The sequence below is a fragment of the Cucumis sativus genome, chromosome 4 (genome assembly GCF_000004075.3).
Source record: "Cucumis sativus cultivar 9930 chromosome 4, Cucumber_9930_V3, whole genome shotgun sequence".
Classification (NCBI taxonomy): Eukaryota; Viridiplantae; Streptophyta; class Magnoliopsida; order Cucurbitales; family Cucurbitaceae; genus Cucumis; species Cucumis sativus.
The window spans coordinates 1,740,555-1,767,388 of record NC_026658.2 but is presented as its reverse complement, the minus strand read 5'-3'; the positions used below and the strand labels follow the sequence as shown (position 1 = coordinate 1,767,388).

The 26,834-nt window shown below is 33.4% G+C and overlaps 4 protein-coding genes across 5 annotated transcripts; 1 reads left to right on the top strand and 3 right to left on the bottom strand.

The window, feature by feature from the left end:
• Positions 1-269: 269 nt before the first annotated feature.
• On the bottom strand, positions 270-6,954 carry LOC101217867 (2-(3-amino-3-carboxypropyl)histidine synthase subunit 2). The gene is made up of 10 exons (XM_004152079.3): positions 6,721-6,954; positions 6,111-6,334; positions 5,224-5,332; positions 3,987-4,338; positions 3,721-3,790; positions 3,442-3,509; positions 2,070-2,185; positions 1,875-1,981; positions 1,364-1,503; positions 270-783 (listed from the first exon to the last, which is right to left on the bottom strand). Exons 1-10 carry the CDS (start codon positions 6,799-6,801, stop codon positions 548-550), a joined length of 1,503 nt encoding a protein of 500 aa, XP_004152127.1. The 5' UTR covers positions 6,802-6,954; the 3' UTR covers positions 270-547.
• Positions 6,955-7,850: 896 nt separating this feature from the next.
• On the top strand, positions 7,851-10,980 carry LOC101218103 (54S ribosomal protein L51, mitochondrial). Of its 2 annotated transcripts, none has more exons than XM_004152080.3 (4): positions 7,851-8,098; positions 8,412-8,494; positions 10,325-10,431; positions 10,531-10,980. In XM_004152080.3, exons 2-4 carry the CDS (start codon positions 8,415-8,417, stop codon positions 10,701-10,703), a joined length of 360 nt encoding a protein of 119 aa, XP_004152128.1. In that variant the 5' UTR covers positions 7,851-8,098; positions 8,412-8,414; the 3' UTR covers positions 10,704-10,980. The 2 variants fall into 2 exon arrangements, with proteins under 2 accessions (XP_004152128.1, XP_004152129.1); XM_004152081.3 differs by having other exon boundaries at positions 7,855-8,058.
• Positions 10,981-11,595: 615 nt separating this feature from the next.
• Positions 11,596-16,135, bottom strand: LOC101220870 (eukaryotic translation initiation factor 2A). Its single transcript, XM_011654736.2, has 13 exons — positions 15,891-16,135; positions 15,467-15,821; positions 15,110-15,296; positions 14,797-15,028; positions 14,609-14,677; positions 13,792-13,893; positions 13,558-13,598; positions 13,097-13,230; positions 12,783-12,846; positions 12,603-12,699; positions 12,399-12,517; positions 12,265-12,287; positions 11,596-12,177 (listed from the first exon to the last, which is right to left on the bottom strand). The coding sequence occupies exons 1-13, from the start codon at positions 15,928-15,930 to the stop codon at positions 12,081-12,083; spliced, it is 1,560 nt and encodes a 519-aa protein (XP_011653038.1). The 5' UTR covers positions 15,931-16,135; the 3' UTR covers positions 11,596-12,080.
• Positions 16,136-17,318: 1,183 nt separating this feature from the next.
• LOC101218499 (transcription factor bHLH153) lies at positions 17,319-21,880 on the bottom strand. The gene is made up of 6 exons (XM_004152082.3): positions 21,523-21,880; positions 19,808-19,930; positions 19,484-19,549; positions 19,218-19,283; positions 18,444-18,491; positions 17,319-17,878 (listed from the first exon to the last, which is right to left on the bottom strand). The coding sequence occupies exons 1-6, from the start codon at positions 21,562-21,564 to the stop codon at positions 17,720-17,722; spliced, it is 504 nt and encodes a 167-aa protein (XP_004152130.1). The 5' UTR covers positions 21,565-21,880; the 3' UTR covers positions 17,319-17,719.
• Between the last annotated feature and the right edge of the window lie 4,954 nt (positions 21,881-26,834).

The following is a 26,834-nucleotide window of genomic DNA, read 5'->3' as shown; positions in this document are numbered from 1 at the left end:
TTTTTCTTTCCTTCTGTTCATAGTTGTAATTGCAAAGCTTTTACATTTATGGTCAACAGGTGTGTATCACATAAACCACTAAAAGACATCAATGGGAATCCCCTTGTAACAAAATAATGTGTTTTTCTAGTAACAAATACATGTGCAAATACCTATCTCAGGTCTTTTTTCATTGAGGTAGGTGATAATACAGTATACTAGTGCTATGCTGTGCTAATTTGGAGCATCTCGTATCTTTTCAAACAAAAGAAAAACAGTTTAGCACAGTAAATTCTAAAGACCAATCGTCGAATCTAAATCAAAATTTATTATTATACACTATGATTGCATCAATCACTTGTTCTAAGAAATAAATAAAATTATCCTTTCTTCTAAATAGCACTTTCATCGTGCACAACAGTTTTATAACGTTTTTCATTCATATACCACAGTTTTTCAAAACTTAGACTATCTTCAGAAACCTAATTTTAATATCTCCTTGAAGAATTGAACACTAACCTCTTTTTCCCAGCACCTGCCATGGCCTACATCTTCAGCATTTTTCTTCTTACCTGTTTTTCTCGTCTTGATACCCTGATGCCTTGCCACTCCTCCCTATCACATATGGCTCCGGCTCTAAACTGCCATTGTTAATATCTAAGCCTTGAAAGGAACGAGTTGCAAAAAATTCTGCTCCAGACCTGGCAGTTCCTTCAATAAGTGAGTTTCGATTATCACGCAACTGGAGAGCCTTCTCTGTTGCGGTTACTAGAGCATGTGCTCCATTTTCTTCCTCAGTATTTTCTGCTTGGAAACACAGATAAAATGCTTGAGAGAGCAATTTGACACAATGAATGTGAGGCTTTAAGTAAAGTTAATACATTGAAGTCGTGGACAATGTAACTAAAATCCATGTAGCCAGTAATTCTCCATTTCAGTAAAAATAATTAAACGAGTTTTCAAGATGGCTTCTGGATTTCCAGTCTATTTTATCACAATGTAATTTTCTTTGTTTTGGTAATTTAGAAGCTCAATGTTTCTCCAGTCTTGACAATTAGGGTGTTCATTAAAATAGACCAAACAGAACCAAATGACAAAATGAAAATTCTCAGTTCGGTTTGGTTTGGCTACCAAACCGTGAACACCCCAACTTGACGTTTACAAAATACATTAAAAAAATTCCAAAACTCCTTCCTCGTGTATAAATAAGACTGTTGGACCTCAACCACCTAAATAAAAGTTTGAGATCAATGTTTAAAAATTGACATGAAAATACTTTTGGGGGTGGAGGGGGGAAGTAATGATCAATTTCCAAGTTTGATGCTATTTTATTAAAAAAGGGCAATTGCAGCACGAAAATGAAGTACAGCATGAAGGTTATTACCTTGGGAATCCCAATCTTCGACATATCCGCCTTGCAAAAAAGAATATCGAGCTTCATCTGATCGGTTTGCTTCTTCAGGTGTTGAGAAATCAATCAAATCTTGAAATTCCATAACGTAAGCTCCCGTCCATTGACTTCCTCTACACAATTAAAATTCCCATTCTTCAGCGAAAGATCTCTCGATGAAATTTAGAAATAAGAGCTAAGATAATCCACTATTATATCCAAATAATCATAGACATCCTTCCTCCATTCAACTTTAAAATGTTTGCATAGATTCATCTGTTTATTGGAAAATAATTTCTGCGCATGCTTGATCCACTGGACAATGCTTGAACAGGTGAATTTAACTACTACAATAATTGGAAAAAAAAAAAACCACAAAATCATAACTAGAAGTATGGTTCTACCTTGACTTCATGAAGATGTTAAATCTATTTTGGTCCTGAGTTTTTTATAGAGCTAAGACAGCTCAAATGGCATGATTTAACGAGACAGACATTAAAGGTACCTGCTGAAAGCTAGTGTGGCTTCAAATGGAGTAATAACGGGAGCAAGATACTCTTTGCTATCCATAAGTGCAGTTTGGGCGCAAGAAACATATATGAATACACCACACTGGAATAAATGCAAAGGAATTAACCTACCAGTAAAGATATGGTAAAAAGAAAAAACACCCAAATTAAGTCATGAGTCGGATAAATACCTCAGGGAAGTTGGCAAGCTTTGCAGGATTGGGTTTTCCCATAACAAGCGTATAAGCCTTCTTCCCTGCTCCAGTGATCAGTTCTTTCATCTGATGAATAATATGGAGGTAACCAGCTGCATAAAGCATCACCAAATTAAAAAAGGGTTTGAAATCCACAAAACAATAGAGTAGAATAATATTCATCTGGATCTCAACAAAGAAAAATCCAATCAATTGTTAACAGATTAAGAATATGAACATATATCCAAAATATTACAACGTTTAATGCTCAACATTCTAACAGTTGTAATCTAAAAACCGAGTAACATTTCAGTGGAAAAACGAGCACCAGATAAGCCAAAAATACTTTTTAATTTAATATCACTTTCAGCAAGCCCCTAGTTAGGGAAATTTTTTTTTGAAACGGAGACAAACTTCTTTATTAATAATAAGAACCCAATGTACAAGAGAATTATACAAAGAGCTAAATAAAGAAGTCTAAACAAGCGAAAGAAGAATATGGTTATTGGAAGAGAGCATGTTAGTAAATAGCGAGTTAGAATTTTTATGTTATAATAGAGGGAGTGGGTCGGAGGCAAGGGGCAAAGATTTTAGTAAAAATTTCCCATGAGGGAATTTTGAAAGAGAGTAGTCCACTCAAAAGGCCATGTTATAACTTCCCTTAATATTGCAATATATATTTCTCTATTTATGTGTCCTTTGTTGTTTTTGACTGTACTTGTTAGGTGGTAGCCTAACAGAAACTCAGAAAGATTCTTGGAAATAGTTTGATTGTTGATGTAAAAAATAATAGCAGCTTCCACTTCCATCAGTAATTGCCAATGAGTTCACTATCAACATGGAAAAGAAAAGGATAAAAAAACCTTTCAAATTGTCATGAGGTCTCAATCTCTCCACAATTCCCAACTAGTCCCTCACTTCAATTTTCTCCCCTTTCCTCGTAGAACCTACTCTATGAATAATAAGGTTTAGTTGGGAGGGGAAAAAACAGAAGAAGAAGATGTACTTCCCTGATTGATGTTTGGGGTACCATCGGCATCACTTTATTGCCACCTCTAGGACCAATCTTCCTAAAACTTTTTGTGAATATTCTAATTTTATGGTTGAAAACATACTAGAGAAACCTCTTGAAACTCTGTAGAATGGGGCATTTACCTTCTTCCATATATCTAATTTGTTTCTTATTAAAATAAGTAAAAGAAAAAGGGAGATGGAGGATCGTGTAAACACAAAGTGAGGGGAAAAACACTAAAAGAAATCAAAGAACTTTCCAATTACATACAATGGAGTACTTAGAAATTTAGTCTTTCATCCCATAAAATGCTGTACTACATTATCCTCCAATCATTTCAATCATCTGAGTACATACCTAAACCAAGAGTACCAACCAAAATTCCAACAATAGCAGCATCCTTTGCCTTCTCCACCAAGTAATATCTGCTTGAAACATGATAAGATAAATTAAATAAAAGAAAAGATGATTGTTGTAACCAGTTTTTATCTCAAAAAGGAAAAGAAAAAGAAAAAGAAGTGCACTTTATAACAGGTGATTGTAAGCAACAAGAGAAAGCACACTGTCTTACAAACAGATTGGAAAAAAGTTGAAAGTGTAAGAATATAAATAACAAATCTGAGTTGCCAACTTTACCTGCGCTTAAGGATCCTTCTCTGCTTGGATACATCAGTAACCAACCAACTTTCTTTTGCATCATATCTGACTAAATTCAAAAACAAATAAGTTTAGTCAATCTGTGAGTTTAAAATTTATGGTAGAACAAGATTGCTGGAGGCTGGAGCCACCAAACAGGTCACCAGATTGAGAACATGTGGTCAGAAGAAGAAATAGCAACAGAATAATATTCAGCATCATAGCTAATAAGATAAACTCAATGCAGATCATTATAATCCACGCACCTATCTCACAGCCATTAAATGTTAGAACCACATTGGCAAAGGCTGAATTTTCAGAACCTATCCAGAAAAGTGAGCAGTCTTTCACTCTTCGCTCTTTAGGTAACTCCCAAAACAAGCCTCCAATGTGATGCCTAGCTCCAGCTATGCTCTCAGAACTCCCACTTTCAGCATTGGAAGCTTGTTCCCCACCTTTGACAACATTTTCATGATGTGGGGATGGATCCAAACTTGAACATTTAACATCTGCAAAATGAACTTCCAATTCTGATCCCAAACTGCTTGTCTGGAATGAATCTAATAGTCTCTGTTTAATATCAAGCATTGAATGTGCATATTCCAGCCCGAAAAGAACCTGTTGAAGAAGTTAGATAAGCTTTCACACTCCTATAAAAACATCTTGATGTTACATTGTCACTACATTCTGGAGTACAAGCTTCAAAGTGAAACATACAGAAACAACAAAAAGAAAAGAAAACAAATGCAACCTTAGTTGGAGTAAATAATCCGACGGAGTTGTGATATAACAAATTACTAGCTTTGTTTTCTTGAGAAACAATTAGAATAATAATTTTTTATTAAACAGAGGTGAATAGTTTCACGTTTTCATATAAGAGAATTCCTACAATTCAACTTTTTTTATTTGTATGTTTGATAATCGATATGTAAATACTGATATAAATATACAAACAAACAATAAAGAAGAGTATCTAGTAATTTGATTTCCATGAATCTGAGACCATTACTGGGCATAATATGGAATCATATATCTTTTTCTAATAAGATAATATGGAATCATATTCAATTATATACAATTTGCAGGCACACCATTAAGTAAATCCGTGCAGGTGGCATATTCAAATCACTATAGTACTTTAAAATTCAAATGATTGACGGTAAATCTTATTGGCCATCATGCTGAATCCTGTATATGATCAAATTGTGAATAAGAAAAAGACTAGAATGCCAAAAGGCAACTTGAGGAATATGATTATGATGGACAACGAGGGGGGATTTTTTTGTTTACATGCCTTTTCTTATTGTAAATAACTGGAGATCTTGAGCTTATGGGAGTTTTCCTGTTTTGGGTGCTAGGAGTAGAGCCTATGTTTTTTACTTGGTTTTTTTTTTTTTTTTTTTGTTATTGTTCCTTTGTTCTTGGTAATGGATGTTGTAATGTTATTCTTAAAAAACAAACAAACAAAAAGAAGTATATTGATCACAGAATACGAATGCATACCAAAACAGGCTTTCCACTGGACAAACTGTACTGGGATAAAGTTTTGGCACAAGTGGGTACATCGATTGAATCCTTTCCAAAAACAAAAAGTGCTGGAAGTGTTGTTGTCCTGAAAGACACCAGAGAAGGTGATTTGTAAGACTACTTGTAATGTGACAAAAGGTTACACCATTACTATCTATCACTTGATCTACCAATCTTTCAGAAGGGATGTAAATATTAATATTCAAATTAAGAAATCAACTAAGAACACTGAACAAGGAAGAATAAGTAAAAAGCATTCAAGAAAAAAACTAAAATCCAAAAATCCAAATGATGAGGAATGTCAAACATATAAAACGTCTTGGTAGAGACGCATCCAACTTAAGGGTGATCATTGGTCGGTCGGAGTCGGATCCAACTTAGGGGTGATCCAACTAGGAACCTCATTTGCTCAATCACAAGAAATGGTGAATGCTCAATAAAGGTTAGCATAACCATGTAGATGTCTCTTACGAGATGATTGATAACATAAATACTTCATTTAGTGATGCTACAGCCACGGCCAATAGTATGGCAGGAAATTTATAATTTTTTTTACACCAGTCGAATTATATTTCAGACTTTTGAAGCATTCTGCTGATAATGCAAAGACTAATTTCATATGCATATGCACCAACCACTAAATATAAATTATGAAGCATAGTACATCTACACTCCACTTCCCAAGGGTTCATTACAAACTTCTTTAGCTGTAATTTCTCACTCAATAATGCAAAAATAGCACAAATTTGCAAAAACGATACAATACTTAGGATGCTGATTTCTATGGAGACTCCAAGGTGAAAAGAAAAAGAAAAAAAAAACCTTGAGTAGAAAGCATCATGCCAGAGTAGATTGGTACTCACGGGCTCAGACAGGTATGTCCATAGTGTATAACACAATCAGCATTAGCATGAGCTGCTCCAACCTCATCAACACAACAACTACCATAAGTAGTATCAGCCATTACGAACAACCTAACCTCACTTTTGCTATCACTATGATTTGTATCAGATTCATCAAGCACACGAAGCCTATCCTTCAAAGCCCTCACCACTCTAGTTGAATCCTTCAAGAGCTCATCAGGGAACTAAAATTCTCAAAAGAAAACAAAGAAAAAGAGTGGAAAAAAACGTCAGAACTAAAGTTCAGAGAGTTAAAAAACAAGGGCCTAGCTTAAAAGTATGCTCAAAAGAATATGAACACCCATACACCAAAAGGAAAGAAACCCAAATTCAATTTTTAAATAAGAAATATATAAAAAGAGAAAAATAACCAGAAATGAAAAGAATCCCATGAACTAGCAATATTTATACATACACAAAAACCGAATATGAGTAAGCACTTGATATGAATCAAACTCAAACATGAAGATGTCGAAGAACGCAGAAACAAAACTTTCTGTCATTGGTTAATAATGAGCAGAGATAGAAGTGAGAAGAATGGTTTCATCCTGAAGTATTTGGGGAATTTCACCTGCAATGCAACTCGGGTGAAGTTGCGGGTGTGAATGAAGTCGGCGGTGCGGGAAATTTCGTAGTAGGATTCAAACTCCATGGCAACGAAAAGAAGAAGTATACAGAGGAATATGGTGCTGAGGAGGCGGTGATCACAAGAGAGGGAAGAACAGGGGAAAGAGTTAAGATTTCATGGCAGCGTTCATTCTCGGCTCGGCCTCTCTTTTTTTGTTTTTTGTTTTTTGTAGAATTTAGTCTTTGTTTTCAAATTATAAGAAAAAACCAAAACCTTCAAAATTTTCATTTTTAAATTTTAATTTTAGGGCAAAATATACAAATATCCATAGATTTTGTTTTTTTCTTTTCACATTTGAATGAATTTGTAAACCTTACAAATTATATACTTTCACTACTTAATTAATAATTCTTTTTAAAATATACGAAAACTTTCAAACGAATCCATTGCTTCGCATTTGTAAAACAAAAGAATACAAACATTTTATATTTATATATATATAGTCTATGGGTTTTTTTCTTTTTGGTCCAATTTTTGCATCAATTTTGTTACTCTCTCTTGCACACTCCCTTACTCTTCATTTGAGTTGATTATGTTGGAGTTGCTCGAAGAAAGACGTGCAAGAGATGATAGAAGAAAAGGCAAAATCATACATCAACAGGTGACATTTCACATCTTTAAACAAAATTGGATGGTTTCATTTTGCATCTTTAAAATGATTTTTATTTTATACTTGTGAGAATTCGAACCAATTTTAGTACACTTCAACTAAGCTTTGCATATCACAGAAGGTAGGTACATTTTTAACATACTAATTAAAGTTTTTAATGTATTTTTTAACTATTTTTTTAAGTTTAAGGATATATTTATAATTTATATAAATATATAAACATTCTATTTTGATATTTTTTGTTAGGATTGTTTTCTAAAATAGCACAACGAAGAAATAAAAAAAATACAAGATTTTATCCTAAGTTTTGAAATAATTTTCATTTTTTTTCATCTGATTTTGAAAATTAGGAAAATACAAACGATTTTCATTTATGATTGGGTTAATTTTTGAGACAATCTTACAAAGTTTAAGGGTATTTGTGTAATTTAGTCATTTTTTTGGTTCTTCTAAACCCTCGTTGAGTCTCAGCCACCCCCTCCGGTCTTCTTCCCTATAACCAACCCCCTACCCCTGCACGCATTTCCTGACCCCCGCCCTTTCACCCTGCCGGCGAAATCGCCGCCGCCCTATATCACACTCTCTCGTCACTTTCAGTAATCAGAGCTACTTGTCGCTATTTATTTTTTCTACTCAGAAACACAGTGGTCGTACCCTTACCCTCGCCGTTGGTGAGATCACTCAACTGCCGCTCGTTTTTCAGATCCCAAGGTTTTATTTTTTTAATTTTTGTTTCTTCGGGTTATGTTGGTTTATTATGTTCACCCACGGAGAAGAAAATCAAGAACAACTTTTGTTTTTGTTGATTTCTTTTGCATACAATGATCAACTAGTCAGCATGAAAACTAAGAATGTATACCTTACAAGATACAAAATAATAATAATAATTAAAGAGGAAATAATTAGGCTTTCTTCTTGAATATATTAGAAACTATCAATACCTATGAACTAGAGCATAGTAGGGGGTGAGCCTTTGCTTATGAACTAGCCAGGCATTATAGATGGTTTTCCAAACTTTTTGCAGAATATGGCTTTGCGAGGTGTTTGGCAGCTTAAGAAGTTGGTTGTCAGCTATTGTGATTGGGGAGGAAGCAGCAGAGGCATCAGGTTTGTTGGATTGCTAAACTATTGCCTATTAGATTACTTCAATACTGAGAATTCGGTTTTTAACTGATGGAAGTTTAAGTTTTAATCTGGAAGTCTTCGTATGTCCATTTTCCAGCATAATTACCTTACTCATCTTAATGAGTATTGAGTTGGGTAGAAGTAGGAGATATTGGAAATGTCTTGCTTTTAGAAATGAGTTATTCAGAAGGGTTCTTGAAGTGTGGCGAGGCACATCCTTTTTTTTCACAGACCGTCCCCTCTATGCCTACCAAGCTTACAAAATGACCTTATCTTTTCTTTTACCTAACCCAAACATGGAATGTCCGCGTGTCATCTCTTTAAAATAATTGTCAATGTTTAGTAATGCTAGTGATGTTTGAGGAAATTGAACCACACCATATGGTTCTTTAAAATAATAGGCTCAAAATCAGAATCAAAACACCATATCAATTGGAATTGTAGTTTAACTTATGTTTATTCTCTCTAATGTAACACGTTCTGGTTTCTAAGTTTAAGCCTAAGTTTAATTTATATTGCTTGACTTGATTCTTAATAACCAACAGCGTAGATATTATATAGATTATACTGTATAAGTTGCTTTTGTGGAAGCAAACTGGAAAGATTTTTTCTCACACATCAGTTTAGTATCAAATTGTACAGCCTCCATAGGAGGTCTCTTGTCAGTTGTCGCATGTATGCTTGGATTCACTTATTCCAAGTTATGTTCTTTTGAGTGTGTTGTTGGGAAAACTATAGAATAGATAGCAGACCTATGCAAATCATATCCTCAATCTTGCATATATATCAAATAGATACATGTCTACTAGCGCTTGCGTCATAGCTATGTAGGTTCTGATAAAGTGCATTTATCTGCCCAGGGAATGAGAATTCCTTTAGGAATCTCTGATTTTTTAATTTATGTTCATCTTTGAAGCCTAATAATCAAACATGTGAAAAGTTCCATGTTTTGAGTGGAGGCTTGCCAAGTTGACTTCCTGGGCCTCTTTGGTGGGGTGTGAAGTCAGTCAGCTTCTTGAATCCTTTCCTTGGTCCTCCTTTGGGAGATGTCTCGAGATCCGTGTGTTTCTGGAACCATTGGTGGGGAAAGTACAGAGAAATTGTTGTCATCGTGGAAATAAGTTTTTTCTCTGGAGGGGGAAGATTAATCTTGATTCAATGTGTTTAGTAGAACTTCTATATAGTACGTCTTTCTTAGCACCTCACCGTTTTTACTGGGTCTCAGGCATTGAGTTGAAGGGTTATTGTAAGAATTTCGGGTCTGCTATTGCGTTGGGATTTCTTATGTTCTCTCAGTTCATTCAGTGTTCCATTGGGGATGGTCGAACACAAACTTTTGGGACGATTTCTAGGTGAATGAGAGACCCCTTTGTGCCTGGTTTCTTCAGCTTTATTCTTTTGGATTTTGACTTTGTAACTGGGTTTTTTTCCCTTTTCTTCTTGTTCTTGAGCTTGTTTTTTGTTTGCTCTTCTATATCCTTTTATCTATTTCAATGAAAGTTTGGTTTCTTCTAAAAAAAATAAAAATAGAAACTTTCCTTCATCCCTTTCCTGTGATATAAAGCCAAGCCTTCTCTGCCCGCCCTTTCGCTGGATGAGACCCGGTTTTTAGGCCAGTCATAAATCACCGGTCAACTTATCAGTGCTTCAAATCGTCTTGCTACTATCATATGGATCAAAACCGCACAAGCGGCCTGAACATTTTTCTTGATATAGAATATACTCGCCACTCGGTTATTGCTAGTCCTCGTGTAGCTTTGATAGTGAAACACATTTTCCTGAATGATTTGTATGTCATCATTGAATTTGCAGAGCATTTATGGAGTCGCAGATGCCAGCTTTTAAGGAGAAAAATCCTCAGCTAGAAGTAGTTACTGAGCTCATTCGTGGCCAGCATCCACACTTGAAGGGATTCTTCAGTAATTCCCTTTCCCTCTCAACTTTTGGTTGTTCATAGTAATAATAATTTACAAAGCGTTTTACGTTTGGTTTTTACCCGGATTCTTTATCTTTCACAGGAAGCAATAACAACCGAGTGGTATGTGTGAAGAACATGGATCCAGAAGAAATTCATTCATGTGCAATGAGGCTAAGGAATTCACTGGGACGAAAGGTCGTAAAACTGAGAACAAGACATGTAACCAAAAATCCCAGTGTGCAAGGTACCTGGAACACTGATGTAAGATTTTGAGGGCTGGATGGATAATTTAATCATTCCTGAAGAGCTTGATTTCATTTAGAGAATGTTTCTTCCATCAATAATAAGATGTTGAAACCAAACTTCTTTATAGAATTGCTTGAGTTTTTGTTGTTTGTAGCAAGTCCTTATGTAACTTTTGAGGTAGTTATTATTTCCCCGGTTCTCTGAACACTTCCGGAAGGTTTTGGATAAAAACATTTTGTTCGTCTTGAAGGATATATGAAACAGAATGGGGTTCTAATTTGAATTGGTAACTTCTAATTCTAAACATTCAAAGCTGCCAACAAGAATTGAAATATTCATCAGACGAGAACACCCCAAGATTACATTTTTGTTGTTCTCGATTTGAACTTCTTGACTTAGTTTGTTGACGGTGTATATCAATCTATTAACTAGTTGAATTGTGAATAGATTACTTTGAATACAACATTCTTTTTAGCTTTGGATGACGAGATATTGTCACTGACCTTGGCTCTGTTCATCACGTAAATATAGTAATCTAATAGAGTATCAGATTGGATGATATATCGATGATGAAATGTTGATGAAACTGAAATGTGAAATTCATTTATAAAATGAAGTAAAGGGAAAGAATTGTACAACATAACTTCGTATTATACCCCTTTCCTTCTCACTTAATTGTTTTCTAATTTCAATCATGTGTTTGATTGGCTCAAATATAATTTTCATGATGCTTCTCAACTACTACTTGTGAATTATTTCTATAATATCTTACGAGCTTAAGACTTTAATAAGACCAATGCAAAAGGAGAGAGGATTAGGTGACACAAAGAACGATGTCCTAAAGTTTAACAGGACTAAAGACAGTCATAATCAGAAGCATTTCACAACCACAAGTATTTTGAGCAAGCATGCCGAAATAGGAAAAGAAAAAAAATCAAAGAAACTTGATTCAATTGGTTTATATATACTACATGTATTCAGCTCAATTTCTGAAGCATACAGCAAATGATAGCTGGTTCAATTTGTTTAATTTTCTTGGTTCCAATCATATTGGCTTGATCTGATTTTGGTCAGTTTGGCGTTGAAACTTCGAATCATAATGAAAATAATCCAAGAACATGATAACTGCAGCTAAGGATGGTTCACCTTTTTAAGGTTTATAAAACCATAAAGATAAGACCAATAATAACTTGGTACTCAAGAGACTCTTAAGCCTTGTGTTACATTTAACATTTTTCTCAAAATTCTTGAAGGATTGAACCTACCTATTGTCTCCCTTGGCAGTTAATATTTCACTTGAATCCGTTGTTGAGAAAGCTCTCAGCTTCAAATTCAAAAGCTCCTGGAGCAAATGCTAGAAGCGAACATGGAAACATCTGAATTCTATGTTGTATACTGCATACCTCACACATCATTGGCTGATGAAGCAGCTTCCCCTGCCTTCTTCTCCTTTTGTTTCTCCCTTTTCTTCTTGTTCCGCATGGCGTTCTTACTCAGTGTTCTGCATTTAACTCATATATTCGGTTAATCCCAGAATTTAGCCTGTTAAGAGTATGATAAATGACACGCCTATAATTAATGGACTTACTCTTTAGGGCCTTCTCCAAGCAACTGCATTACAAAAAAGCTTAGCTTATAAGAACTTGAATTGGAAATCTTCAAATATAAAAACCATAATGGCCTCACTTAGATGGAAAGGGAGAGGAACTTGAAAATCAATACCTCTGCCTGAATAGCAGCAGCATTTTTCGCATGTGGAGGCCTATAAGCCGCAGGCTTCTGAACAGGTGGGTTCGAAGGTGCGGTTTTCTGCGATGTTTGTGAGACTTTTGACCCTTGACCTGGATTTAGGACAATCTAATTGCTCAATTAAACTGGATAAATACAGAAGCATATAGACATAAGATAACAGTTATGTGATGGAACCTTGTGTTTTCTTTTGATCAACATTTAGCGATTCTACAGACTTAACTAGTAGATCGATTTCACCAAACTTATCTGAAGACTCTGGCTTCCAATCGGCCTGCACAAAATGTTTGCATGAGGAAAAGAGCGAGAAGTAGTCATGTTAAACATCTTTTAAAATGAAAGGTGAACAGCTCTTACCTGGAACAACTTGTCAAACATTTTCTTGAAGTATAAAGCTCCATTGTAATGGAAAATTTTTATCCTATACAAGGAAAACAATGATATCAACTTATTTATAGCTGACCAAAATCCTCCTGTCCGCCGATTGGGAAACCAAGAATATTATACAGGTGGAAATTTGAATGCATCAGAAAAAATGAACGTGCTTAAAGTACATAACACAACTTGATACCCCCTTAGGCCTTAAGCCTTGAGCAACATTAGTTTTTAGTCTCTTTTCACATTATTTAGGTTACAAGCACCATCTTTGTACATAGTACAAAAGTGTTTACCCATTGTCAACTTGAAGTCTTGGAGCCGTTGTGGCAGTCATGAAAAACTGCCCATCTGGGGACCATTCGCTAGTAACGGAGCATTCAGCTTTTGTTCTTCCAAGTTGTTTTTTCTCCTTGTAGTCCCAAAATGCCTGTTAAAGATGATTGCAAGCAGAAGAAATTGTAAATGTGAAAATAAAATATGAATATCATTCCTTCAATCATGGGAAGACAAGAAAAGGCAAGAGCATAATACTATAATGAGCGCAAGTCTTGACCGGTGATAATCAATATAATAGGGGTTGGACCATTGCTTATACAGATGTACAATGTTTAACGAATTTGGAAAGTTCTTGAAATTTATCAAGTTAGTACTCTGAAGAGAAACATGCCATAAACAATAACAAGAAACTTCTGCCCATATTTTATGCAAAACAGAGAACACGACACATAATAAATATATGAAACAGAGAGAATACCATGTCACCAGGCAGATTACCGAAGCCAGCCAAACATAGAACTGCAGGCCAGAGAATTAAGGTCACAAAATAACACTAATGACACCATAGTAGTTCCTCCCTTGAAAGAAAGAAAAGAGGAGAAGAAAAGAAAAGAAAAGAAGAGAAAAGAAAAACAAGATGGGGAAAAAGCTAAAGAAAATGGAGAAGAGAAAGCATAGGTAGATATCCCAAAGATGAAAGCAGAAAACATACATTTCCCCTTCGGGTTCCATCGTACAGTGTTGTAGGGACCTTCTCCAAGCTCAAGAAGAGGCTTGCACTTCTTGTCAAACACCGTTGCTCTTGCAGGCATAACTTTTTTTTTGTCAAGGAACAAGTGCAAGGCAAAGAGAAAACACAGCTAGCAGAAGCAAAGTACAAGAATAAGGACATTTAGATGTCATTTATCATAATTGCTGGAGTACAGCATTATTGAGGTGGAGATTTAAACATCCGAGCTCAAGAGAGAGTATATGCCTCTAAAAATTATTAATTATTGAATTATCCCAAGGTACAACAGTCAACAAGATGTTCTACCGAACATTAACTTTTCTTTGTACATATTCTTTTGCTCTTGGAAAAATGTTGAAGATCTTTACAAACCCATAATTGGATTTAAAAGGAGTTATGCATAGATTTATAGTGTTGAAGGAACCATCAAGCAGAGTACACATCCAGTACATTCATGTAACGTATATATTATATAGTAACGGAATATGAAAACAACCAAATTCATTAATCTAGCATTTGGTTGGATTAGTTTCACATTATATTTAGCCATTCCACTTAAAAAACAATGTAAAGCACGTGAAAATGTTTAATCATAGTAAGCATGGAGCTACAATCGAAGAAGTCTGGCCATAGTATGCCGGGAGCTATTGGCAAATGATCTCCTAGTCTATAATGTACACCATCATCATGTACTATATGCTTATCCTCTTTATTAATACAGATTGTTAAATTTGAATGTGCAATCTAATTGTGAAAGATAAGATAAACCTTCCGCAATATGGTACAATAATAAGGATACACCCATATACTACTGCAAACTCTGAACCACTCTGTGACCACTGCACATCATGGACGGGCCCTTCTTTACCTGCCAAGGTCCTTAACAATCAGTTCTTTCTCTCTGGAAACTTTAATGTCAATAATAGCTGGCTAGGGTGTTGGAACGTACTGCAACAAATATTTGAAGAAAAGGAATTTAGTGCTTACGAAGTGGTACAAGTCCTTCATGAACACCATCGGTTGTCAAGTAGTTTAACTTTGTTTCACCATAATAACTCTGGTTGGTTTTATCTACATCTGCTTGCACAACAATTAGAAGCCCAGTAGAACCATTGTTCCAGTTTAGTTGTACCGTTGAACAACGGAAAAAACTTCGTCGAGCAATCGGTTGAGTTTGTGAATCTCCACAAGCAAAGATTTGGACACTGGCAGGAACCCCCTGCATAAATACAAAACAACAAACCACTAAAATGGTGGAGTTTATGAATCTCCATGAGCAAACCTCGTCTAACAGACCAACCTTGGACTCGGGAACAAAGGCTGCAATGTGGGTTCCAGGTGTCCTTGAGAGTTCAATTGCAGTGACTCCTGGAACTCTAAGCCGATGAATAACTCCCTTAGAGAAATCTTTAGCATCAAAAAACTGTATCTCATTAGTAGCCATCCGACAGGCAACAGTTTCATCAGAGCTGAATCGAATTGCAGGCCTGGAGGATGAAGTGTGTTTGAAGTTTATAAATATCTTAAAAAACACAAAGGTTCAATGACCCACTAAGGAATCTAAACGTTATATAAAACCAATTTCTCTAGTACATAATAAGCTACAAACGAAAAAGACCAAGCCTATAAATCGTCATAAATACAAGACACCGCTCACCATGACACTTTGGTCATATTCTTCTGAAATTGAGAGTACACAAGACCACCAGTGTCAACCTTCCAGAGAACAACATTCTTTTCTTGAGGAGTTGAAGATTTCTGAAATGTCTGGAGATAAGTCCCACATGGTGACAAAGCAGCCGCAAGCAAATTGGGTACTTCAAAAGACTTGATCTCTCCAAAACCACGGCATTCGTAAATGGTCAAAGTTTCAGACTTCGTAACCAGCAATTTGGATCCATCTTCACTGAATTTCGTACTGGTGCAAGCAACCTTGTCGAGTTTGTTGATGGTGGGTTGGTTGTCGATGAATGGGGGTCCATTCCAAATTGAAAAACCATCTGATCCTCGAACTGGGAGGAAGTTTAAGGATGAGAAAATTGAAAGAGAAAGAAAAATGAATGAGCTAGAAGAAAACTTACCAAGAATCTGTAAAGGTGGTGGATGTTGAGAGGTGGCCATGGGAGTCGGAGACGAATTGATTGAAGATCAATGAAATTGGTACAAGTAACAGAAGAAGGAAGATTGAATGGAGGTTGAGTGTGATGATGAAATTAGGGCCGACTTCAGATAGAGTACGCTCCTTCCGATGCCGGAGAAGGTGAAGAAGAAAGACCGGTAAAACCCCAAACAAATTTCTTTTATTAGGTTATCGTTAACATATGAAATCTTAGCACTGTACCATTTTTATTATTTGTGTTTTCCATTTCTCAAATTACAATAATTCAATTTTAACTCGGATAGAATTTATAAAATAATTTTTAATGGTTTCATACGAAGTGGTTTTTGCAATTTGTCTAAGAAAAATAGAGGAATAAAACTTTAAAATTAAAATGCTAGCATTAGTTTTTCATTTTGAGAATAATTTAAACTTTAAAAAGTTCCATTAATATTTCTACAATGCTTTAAAAATAATTAAGTTTCCTCTCTCCCTATCCCTCTATTTACTTTTTAAACCCGTTTTTTAGTTTAGTTATGGTGGTGTATAATTTAGTTACGTTATCGATACAATTATAATTTAAATGTGGTGTTGAATAGAGCAAATTGTTTTATTTCGAGTTTATATTTGACGTGTTTGGTTTTACATGAAGTTCTTTATGAGTTTAGAGTTATCTTTTTATTGATACAAGTACAAAATTCTTTAAATATAATATTTTATAAATAGTAATGAAAAGATTTGTTCTACCAATTTCTGAAGACTTGTTAGAATATTAATAACGTTATTCTTTGTATATTTAGTCATCTGGGAAATGTACCAAAACAGAGAGTTTTCTAACTCCAAATTATTATAGAAGACATATATTTAAAAGTGTAAAATTACAATACATAATTCCAAGAATGGTAAATTATAAGTTTATCATTCAAAAGTATTGGAAGGATTTGATGGGTTTTTGAAGGATTTGATGCCTTTTTGAAAATGAACTTGTGATTATATAATATGAATTGAATTAAAGTGTATAAATTGATGTAAATTGTTAGAAAGTTTCTTGTCTTATTCTCTAATTTAGTTTCACAAATGACCCTTCTTTTTTGGATAGACTAAGAAAATAATATTTTTAAAAAGGTCTGCCCAAACATAAATACAAGAAATTTCAGAAGAAAAAAAATCAATAATAAATTAAACACTCGATTAAAAAAAGAATTTTTTTTTTTACTTTAATTTTTCCAAAGAACGAAATTTAAAAATGCCTTTTATCATCAAAACTAGAGTCAATGATATAAAAATTAATATTCAGATAGAAAGTGATTTTAAAATGTATCAAAAGTGATTTTTGACAATTACATAATCACTAACCAAATTACAAAATACTAAATTCCCATCCATCGAAATTGGATTTAGTAGACCAACGTGAACATAAATTAAAGGCTACTGTTTACCTAGGCAGGTAGCAAATGCTACTCTACCATGAATTTCTGATTTGGGATCTCATCATATATAATTCCGTTCACAATATACACATTTCCACCATTTAAATACACCAAAATACACTACAAAGATAATAAACTATACCCTTCTTCTTCACCAGTTAATAAAACTAGAATGGTGTGGTGATTCATAACTCTACCTATCCTTTTTTGTAACAACAGAAGAATTACATTTTCCAACCACCATGCCTAAATTATTTGATACCAATATTCATCTTCCTACACTTCCAGAGGGAAAATTTGTTGTAAAATTAGATATGAAGATAAGTAGTTACCCTTTTCTTTTTAGCAACCGTATGCAGAAGCTGCTAAGCTGATTTTATGGTCAATTGAATGGTGAGATGTGCTTCTCAAATTTGGGAGAAATTGTCTTCACAGGAGCCCAAATATCTGCACCGTTGCTCCGTGCAACTCCAGCAGTACACGAGATTGGAACAAGACAAAGGCCTCTGCTCCTCAGGCTGTGGCTGCATGGCTCCACCTCCTAACAAAAAACCAGTTTAAACCTCGCCATAAATATTCAAAAAGATTTATATTATGATATTAAAGCATCACTCCGACTTGAATCTAATATCAAAAGCAATGAAAATGATCATTGGAAGATTAAAGATAGGTTCTAGTTTCAAGACTGTCTAGGAGCTAGAGTTAATGAGTGATAGTAAATTTAATATCATCTTGCATTCTCACACCTTCGTTGGGTTTTGAAATCAATATTATAGAAATAATATTGTAGGAGTTGTGTTAAATCAACAATTTATCCAAAACATTAAGTTGATGAGGGAAGGAAAATGGAACATTATATCTTCTAACAAATACATGAAACTATGTTAGGCCTTTTATAAATTTTTAAGCTGACAAGTGAGGGGAGTGTTGAATTATTGATATAATTACGTTAACTGGAATCTATAAGCTTCAACTACTGAGTTAATGGATGATTTAACAAAGGCAATTTTTGGGGTTTAAGGGACACTATTAAAATTTTCCTGCTAAGAAAAAGTGTTTACGAAGCACACTTCGTCAAATCATCAAAAGGTCCAGCCTAGGCTCACCTGCAACAAAACAGTGGGTGTGCTTTGGAGATATGGTGCACTCAACACCTGAAATCACGTCAAAATAACATTAGGGAATATAAAATTACACTTCTAGCCGCACAAATACACAATTAGTATTTGATAAGTTCATTGAAAGTGGCAGACAATTTTTCAGTCAAATTACTCTGTTCTAGTCCTCCAATATCCAAACTAAACCAATTTCATGGACTTGGTAAATAAATCAACGGTTGAAAATCAGTCAAACATGATTACATGAACAGTAGTCACAAAAGAACTCTTACATATAGAATACAATAATAGTCCATATGAAGAGAGAACCATAACTGGTTGCACAACTATTAATTGATTCAATCTTGCAGTTAATGTTCCCTTGCTGATTAGGGAGAGTGTGATGGAAGAAAGGAACAGAATGACTAAATACCTAAAACTAAAATAGGCATGGAAGAATACTCAGCAAACAAAGTCCGGGAGAGAGAGAGAAGAAAAAGTGAAGAGAGACAAACCAAACTGACATTAAATTACACTAAAAAGATCCAGTGATTTTTTAGCCACTGATTGATGCTCAAAACGCTTTGCATGCAAGTACTGACTAATGTCAGAGGAAAATGTGGAAGTGAGAAAGATATATATTCCATTGACCAATTAGAAGGAATTGACGGAGGGAAAAATCATACAGGCCATAGAAAAGACATGTGCATGGCATGATAGCCATTCGTATCTGGTACCCAAATCAGAATTTAAAAAGATCACAAACTTTAAGCAAGATCATACCTTGACTTGCTCGTGAAGGAATTGGATATATTCCATTGCTTCCAGAAGAACAGATGCCGTATCTGTCTGCAGTGAAATTGCATGATTTTGATTCAAACAGGGCAATGGTTTTAATACTGAGAGCAAAATCATGAAATGTAGCTTTTTGGATTTCAAGAGCCAAAATAAATTTTGGCCCAAGACCATCTAATCAACCCTCAATATTATCCTCAAATTTCAATCTAAAATATCAGATTCTTTGAGTATTTAATTGGTTCCCAACAAACCTTTCCGTATGGTGAAACAAGTTGTTGCAAGGCCATAATTCGTTCACCCAGTTTGTCTTTCCTCTCCTGTAGAAAGAGTGTTAGTACTTGGAAAACCATGGGATGGAGAGGCGAAGCAAATCATGAAGAACAAAACAGGACCATTGGGACCAATCAAGTGAAGAAATAATGAAAGATTATTGGACCACCCAAAACAATGTGATCAGAAGGCCTGTCTAATGGAACGCCCAGTAGTTATTATAATATATACTACTAATACTGATTATATTATTATATGAACTTAATATTCACGATGTTGCAATGTGAAGTTGAAACAGTAGGAACCTTAGAGGAGATAGAGAAATCAGTCTTGTGCCGTTTGGGTGTAAGTGAAGTAAGAGCGCTCTCATCAACCGAGCATAGAGTCCTCTTCTGTTCCATCATCGTTTCAACCTCCATCACCTCTGCCTGGAACAGATTCCAATTCAATCAATATTCAATTTTGTAAGTCTGAATGAATACTATATTTTCGTATGGGTAACGTATTACATATTTAGTCTTGAAACTTGAAATTTTTGTCTTTTTAGCTTTTGAAAGATAGAAGTTCAGGAACTGTTGTCTTTTGAAAATTTTCAACGAAAATGAACACAAACCTCAAACGTTAAGGAGTGAAGTTTTAATTAAACCTTTCATAATAAAATATGACAATTTTATTAAGGGAAGAAAGAAATGCAAGTATTATACTAAAAAAGGATTTCATCTATAAGAGATCTCAAACATCGAAAGTCAACTGAGAAAATCTGAAACTACACAGGAATACTCTCACAGGTTCAAGACAGGGATATTTTTAAGTGCCTAGTCGTGTGTATTTACATATAAAAGACATATTGTTTGACTTTCTTTACCAAATGGATCCTACAACCAAGAAAAAAAAACTCCCACCTTCATAAGTTTCAATTAAATGCCTTGAAATTATTGCATTCCCATAGATTGGACAAAACGTTATTACTTTGATACAGAGGTTCAGACAGCATGCAGATAATGTATATCACATTGGATTGTTAAATCAATAACAAAACTCAATCATGGTCATGGTCAGAGGTCAAAACCACACGCTAAAAAACCAGTATAATATTGATCCATTCGATCTACTACATTAAAAACAATTATCAATTTTAATACAAAATACTAAAAGACAAGGAAAACAAGTAGACAAAAGTTCCATAGTTTAATGACGATCTCCAACAAATATAATATTGAAATCAATAAACACAATAAAATAAATAATAATAACTAAGAAAAGGGTAGGGACAGAGGTATACAATATTAGGATAAATAGGTTAATAACAACAAGAGCAATAAACTCATCACTTAGCAATTCATCCCCAAATTAAAAGCATCTGGATTTTGGCTTTTCACCCAGAGCATTTTGACTAACTAACAGTTAAAAGTTACATCTTTGAACTCTTTTTGTCAGTAAAAAGAGAAAATACAGTGAACTTTCCATCACAAAAGACAACCCAAGATATGAATACACAAACAAAGTTACAAAAACAAATAATACATTGGAATAAGAAACGGGGAAAACACCTGTAAAATTTTCTTTTCCTTTTACTTTTTGACAAAAAGTAAAAGTGTTGGGGTAATTGGAATCCAGAATAATTAAGTTATTTAAAACGAAACAGATGATATAAATGAAACAAAGGTGGGTCCAGAAACACAAATTAATTTTTCATATAATTTTTTTTTTCTTTTTCCATTAACAAATAAACAAATTCACCCAAAGGCATGGATTAAATTAAGAGAATATGTAATTTGCGTACAGAATCTTCCTACCCCTTCATTAAATATCTTGAACATACCAATCAATGGCAGAAACCAAGCAGTATAACCAGATTACGATATACAATTAAACAATTTTTTTTAAAAAAAAAACTACAATCTTAAAGAAGACAAAAAAAAAAAAAAAAAAAAAAACAAAGGTTAGAGAGTCTATCACTAAACAGAAACAAGAAGACAAAACACAGTTCAAGAAAAAGTAAAGAAAAAGAAACACACACCGGGAATTTAGCGGAAGCATTGCAGAGAGAGCTGGCAATCATCCCGACAAAGTGTATAATAGAGGAAAAATCCGATCACTGGAAACAACAAGGGAAGGTGTAAAGAGTAGTAGAAGAGTAGAATTGAAGAATCGAAGAAGAGGAGCGCGTTTTGTGGTGGTTAATCGATAATTTGGAGATGGAAGAAGAAATAAATCTGTGTAGCAATGGAAGATGAAGGTCTAGAAGAGAAATAGAGTTGAAATGGATGGATTAAAGAAGAAGGAATTAAAAGAAATGGAGGATGATTGAGGTTTTTGTAAGAGAGGGAAAGAAGAGAGTTTCAAACTCTAGTGGGAAAGGGGAGAAGAGGGGAGTGAAGATTATTTGAAAGTGTTTAAATAAAGAAAATAAAGAAAATTAGAAAAATAAAATAAAGATATTTGAAAAATGAATATATATTGTTTTTCTTTTTCTTAAAAGAAAAAAAAGAAAAGGAATTGACAGCTAATATCCAGCCAGGAGGGGAAGGGGGAGGTGGAAGAAAATTAGGCCAAAGAAAGGAAGTAAAATTGACCACAGATGGAATTGTTTTTTCCAAGGTTCAATATTTACTCTCTTTTTTTAATTATCTTCTTTTATATATATATTAATAAAAAGAATATTGCTATTCCTATTAAATATTGTTTTAGGGAATATGTTATATAAGATTGTTGGAAAAAAATAGTTTGAAAAAACAATAAGCACAACCTTCAAATATTTGTAAATATAGTAAATAATAACACGTTAATTTCAAGTTTATAATTTAATACACGTGTAATCACGAATAGAAGATATTAGTGATAATAATCGATAACATGTTTCTTAACGAGAAGTTGTTAATGATAGTAACTATAACTGATACTTATTGATATAGTTTTAATGAATAAAATCAATGGTTTGATTTATGATGGTTACTTGTCTAAGAATTAATTTTCTACAAGTGTCGTTAACATGTAGATGTTCTAAGGTCAAAGGAGTTATCTATATTAATGAAAGTGCATGAAAATTAATTAGACATTTTAAACGTATGAGAAATATGAGAAAAATTAGCTTGTTGTTTAATATAATAATTTGTATTTAAAATTTAGTTGGTCATTTGTTTTAATCTTTTTTTACTTTTACTATAAATTTTAACAAACATACCCATGTATTATCTTTCTTTAAATTGTGGTTGTTGTTATTAAATTTGATTTTGATAGAAGTTAATGTTGATTAATTATATTTAAGATTATCTAAAAATACAAAGATAAGAGAAACATTTAAAAAATATAAATATATTAAATATATTTTCTTTTTTTTTAATGATATTTTTTCTATTTTCTTTTTTTTTAATTGGGTGTAATGATAGTGTTTCAACATGAATTTTTTTTTACCATGAAGTTGAATTAGAATAGGAGGTTTTAAATTATTGAAATTCCTATGGTGTTATTTCCTCTTAGTACGTTCACACACCAAATTTTAGCCTTTAGCCTTGTACAATTATTAATATTAGAGTCTATATGTGATTGGTTGTGAAAAAGGAAAAAAAAAGACTTCAGAATAAGATTTAATCTATGTTTCTACGTTATGGTAAATTGGTATGATGTGTATAAAATATGAGTCTTCATTCCTCATTCCTCAATCAAAGTGCGTAATTTATATAGGTCTAAGTACGACCTTACACCATCATCAGTATTATCTAAACATCATAGCACATTAGATAAAGCATGTATCATGCCAATGCAATTATTATTGATTTTGTAGCTTTCACTCAAGTTATCCAAACCTAACTTATCATCTCACCCAACTATAGTCTAAGTTACTCTAATTTCCTTTAAAAATTAAACTCACTAAATTGGGTTAAATTTTTGACTTTGAACAAAAGTTGATTTATAGGTATCTAACTCATTCAAGTTGGAAGAGACGTTGTAGTCCAAAACACCAATTATCCCAAATTTATCATCCAAACATTTTTAAAATTTTAATTTAACTAATTAATTGATCTTTATTCTTCAGTGAAGAGGATTTTCCGCTAAATATTTCAAGTTATAATCTTATGCACCATATAAAGAGATGATCATAAATATAACAAACAACTATCTCTCATTATTTGTCGTAATAATTATATAGCTTTACTCGACTCTATTTGACTTTCATAGTTACATGTGGCTTAAATAACATATATGCTCTTATTGCCAAAAAAAATGAAGAAGAATGGTACAATTTCATAGCGCGCTTGAGTTCTAACATAGGGATTAGTTAGTTATACTTCATCTCGTGCATTGCGTTTCAAAGTCCAATCCACATCTCGTTTACATCCCAAAACTAATACATTTATCGAAAATAGCATAGCATTTGTAATTCTCACTTTGTATATATTTGAATGATAGCAATCCTAAAGAAAAAAAATTCATAATTACTAAAAGCTAAAATACAAGGTCGCTCACATATATAAAACATAAGCTAATTTTATCCGGAGAAAAATATTAGGTGTAGCAAATAGAACTTATTTGTTGTTTTTAATTTTTTTTAGATAAATAACAATTATAGATTATAGAATTAGGTTTAGCATTGAATGTATCTAATCGTTAACGTTTTATTTAAAATATCATTCCATAAGAGATAATTTAAACTTAGAAGAATGATTTGGATCACTTAAAAACTTTTGATAAATTAAAAATATTGTTAGCTGCAAGAACCTACAATAAAGTAATTGACCTTAGCTTATTTATATTATATAGTATATAGATTATGTTAGGTTACTTTTTAAATATAATCTTCTTTGTATGTTGACTATTCATAGTTCAATATTAAATATAGTAAAGGTAGGATATCTAATCAAATGGTGTCTCTCATCCTCTATATATATATATTATCATTGTACACTAAAGACGTTTTAACAATTAATTATTTTAAAGCATAAACTTAGCAATAATGTTATAAAATCTCGTTGATTACTCATCTCGACGTTAAGAAAAAAGTAATATTTAGGTGGAGCCTAGATTGCACCTATCTCTACCTTCATATGTATTTTATCCAACAATAAAAGATTTTCTAAAAAACAAAGAAGTTTGTCATGCATATAATAACTTAGAATTAGGGGTGAGCATTGGTTGGTTGAAGTCGGTTTTTTGACCTAACCACACCTACTATGATCAGTTTTTAGTAAATGTTCAAATCGACACTAGCTAAGAAGAAGTATAAAACAATTGTTGATGCATCGGTTAATTGGTTCATTTAAGCCTAGATTTGGATTTTCTCCAAACCAACACCAACTGAACCTCTTCTATCTTCGACCAGCCACCTTCGGTTTGATCGATTTTGGTCGGTCGACTTATTTTCAATATGTCATGTTCATTCCTATTTTAAACTAAACACTTGATGAGTGATGCTACATAAAAATAATCGATGTATTTCAAATCATTAGAACTCATAATTGTAATCTAGATATCCATAAAATTGCCTTGTTTGACGATACAATTTCTACCGCTAATCAAGTTTTTTTATAAAAAAACAAATGTTCAGCTTATGATATATGCATGAATATAATTAGGTTGAGGTTTTTGCCCCAAAGTATATCTTCCTCAATCTGATGTTTATGTTCTAAAATGTAATCATTTTTTTTTTGTTTGTTGTAAATATTTAAGTATGAGTAAATTGATTTATTTCATTTAGGATGTGCATTTAGTCTTCAATTAATTCACAATCAAATCTATCAATACAATTTTAATTAGGAATAGATACTCTTCAATTCTTGATATATTTAAAGCCAAATAACATATTCTAGCATGTAATAGATACATATAATAATATATTTTAATCTAAATCAGAATATTTTACTATGATCGTTTTATTTGCACTTAAATAAAAGTTTAGCTATTCCATATTTGTCAATTAAATGTATTTATATTTGTTTGGTAATAACTAATAGTGGCTTAAAGATACCATTTATTATGTTCTCTGTTTCATGGAAATGATTGAATGACATTTTCTGTCTCTAAGCTTTCAATAAAGAGACATTTTAATGAATTTGGTAGCATTTTCATCTTTATAACATCCATCCCTTTTGACAATTCTTTTAAACAAAAGAATATATATTCTCTTTTCTTCCTTCCATCCATGCTCACCTAATTAAATAATTTATCTCTCAAACGCATACTATTGTACAATAGTTAAGATTGTAATAACCAATATTTTTCCGAACACCTTGAGAGAGTACTATAGAGGGAAAAAAACCCTAAATTATTATTATGATTCAACCAATGTAACAATGTAGGTCCAATTCTTATTTGTTTAGAGGGGGAAAAAGGGTTGATTTAGGTATGTTTTGCTTGACAAATTCCAACAACTATTCATTGATATGACGTTTGATCTAATCAATATCAACTCTCCCTCTCTCTCTCTCTCTCTTTTTCAAGATCTGATGAGGGAAAGAGAAAATTTTGTATATATAAGAGAAGGACAGGCGTGGGTGAATTACCTCAATCAAAATTTCCCTTTTTCTTCCTTTCATGAGTACTTGGTTTTGTCAAAATTTCAATAGATCCAGTTTATAACGTAATTAGTTTATTCAAAATAGGATTAGGGTTATAAAAAAGAAGAGGTATTATAAAGTGGGATGAATTTAGATCTGAATGAATGATCTAAATGTAGAATCCCGTGGGAGAATGAATGAAGGTAGGATTTGATTAATAGGAAGTTAATGAGGGGAATGTAATATTAAATTGGTTGAGAGAAATAGAAAAGAGAGAGGGAGAGGGAGAGAGGTTGTTTGGAGTAGTAGCGGCGTAGAGAGAGGAGACAGAAGTGGAACCTACATGGGGGCCGTCGTGTAGTGATCCGTGAATGCAACGCGAACTTTGTCCACACAAATGCTTACGCCACGTGTGACTAAAAAGGGTCCCACGTGGATCCCCAAAAGTCTCACTATAATAAAAAAGAACCCTGATGGCATGGACCCACTCCCAACGCGGTTTTGGTCTCCATCCTTCAACTACTTCCTCTTCCTCTTCCTCTTCCTATGTGTACCTCTTTTTGTACATTTCTCACCCCCACCCCCTCCCTTCTTCCTATTTACCTTTCCCACCCCCTTCTCCCCCCTACTCCTTTACTCTTTCATCCTTTTTCTTATAAATCAAGTTATTATATATATATAAAAGGAAAATTGTATTAATCCATGCTTTTCATATATGTAATTATTGTAGTATTACAGTAGTGTTTTCCCTAAATACCCTTGAGAATTTTGTCTTCTTGCTTATGTCATCTACTAACGTTACAAAACTATACACTTCATTTCCTTCTCCACTCTTCCT

What these genes read in the sequence shown, in the direction of transcription:
- LOC101218499 (XM_004152082.3), bottom strand. Translation starts at nt 21,564, where the DNA reads ATGATTGCCAGCTCTCTCTGCAATGCTTCCGCTAAATTCCCG. An exon ending in ATGCTTCCGCTAAATTCCCG is followed by an intron (nt 19,931 to 21,522) that starts GTGTGTGTTTCT and finishes AATCTGTTCCAG; the next exon opens with GCAGAGGTGATGGAGGTTGA. An exon ending in ATTTCTCTATCTCCTCTAAG is followed by an intron (nt 19,550 to 19,807) that starts GTTCCTACTGTT and finishes CTCTTTCTACAG; the next exon opens with GAGAGGAAAGACAAACTGGG.
- LOC101220870 (XM_011654736.2), bottom strand. Translation starts at nt 15,930, where the DNA reads ATGGCCACCTCTCAACATCCACCACCTTTACAGATTCTTG. An exon ending in ACCACCTTTACAGATTCTTG is followed by an intron (nt 15,822 to 15,890) that starts GTAAGTTTTCTT and finishes ACTTCCTCCCAG; the next exon opens with TTCGAGGATCAGATGGTTTT. An exon ending in CCTTTGTTCCCGAGTCCAAG is followed by an intron (nt 15,029 to 15,109) that starts GTTGGTCTGTTA and finishes GTATTTATGCAG; the next exon opens with GGGGTTCCTGCCAGTGTCCA.
- LOC101218103 (XM_004152080.3), top strand. Translation starts at nt 8,415, where the DNA reads ATGGCTTTGCGAGGTGTTTGGCAGCTTAAGAAGTTGGTTGTCAGCTAT. An exon ending in GGAAGCAGCAGAGGCATCAG is followed by an intron (nt 8,495 to 10,324) that starts GTTTGTTGGATT and finishes TTGAATTTGCAG; the next exon opens with AGCATTTATGGAGTCGCAGA. An exon ending in ACACTTGAAGGGATTCTTCA is followed by an intron (nt 10,432 to 10,530) that starts GTAATTCCCTTT and finishes TATCTTTCACAG; the next exon opens with GAAGCAATAACAACCGAGTG.
- LOC101217867 (XM_004152079.3), bottom strand. Translation starts at nt 6,801, where the DNA reads ATGGAGTTTGAATCCTACTACGAAATTTCCCGCACCGCCGACTTCATT. An exon ending in GGACATACCTGTCTGAGCCC is followed by an intron (nt 5,333 to 6,110) that starts GTGAGTACCAAT and finishes GGTGTCTTTCAG; the next exon opens with GACAACAACACTTCCAGCAC. An exon ending in AGCTTGCCAACTTCCCTGAG is followed by an intron (nt 1,982 to 2,069) that starts GTATTTATCCGA and finishes CATTTATTCCAG; the next exon opens with TGTGGTGTATTCATATATGT.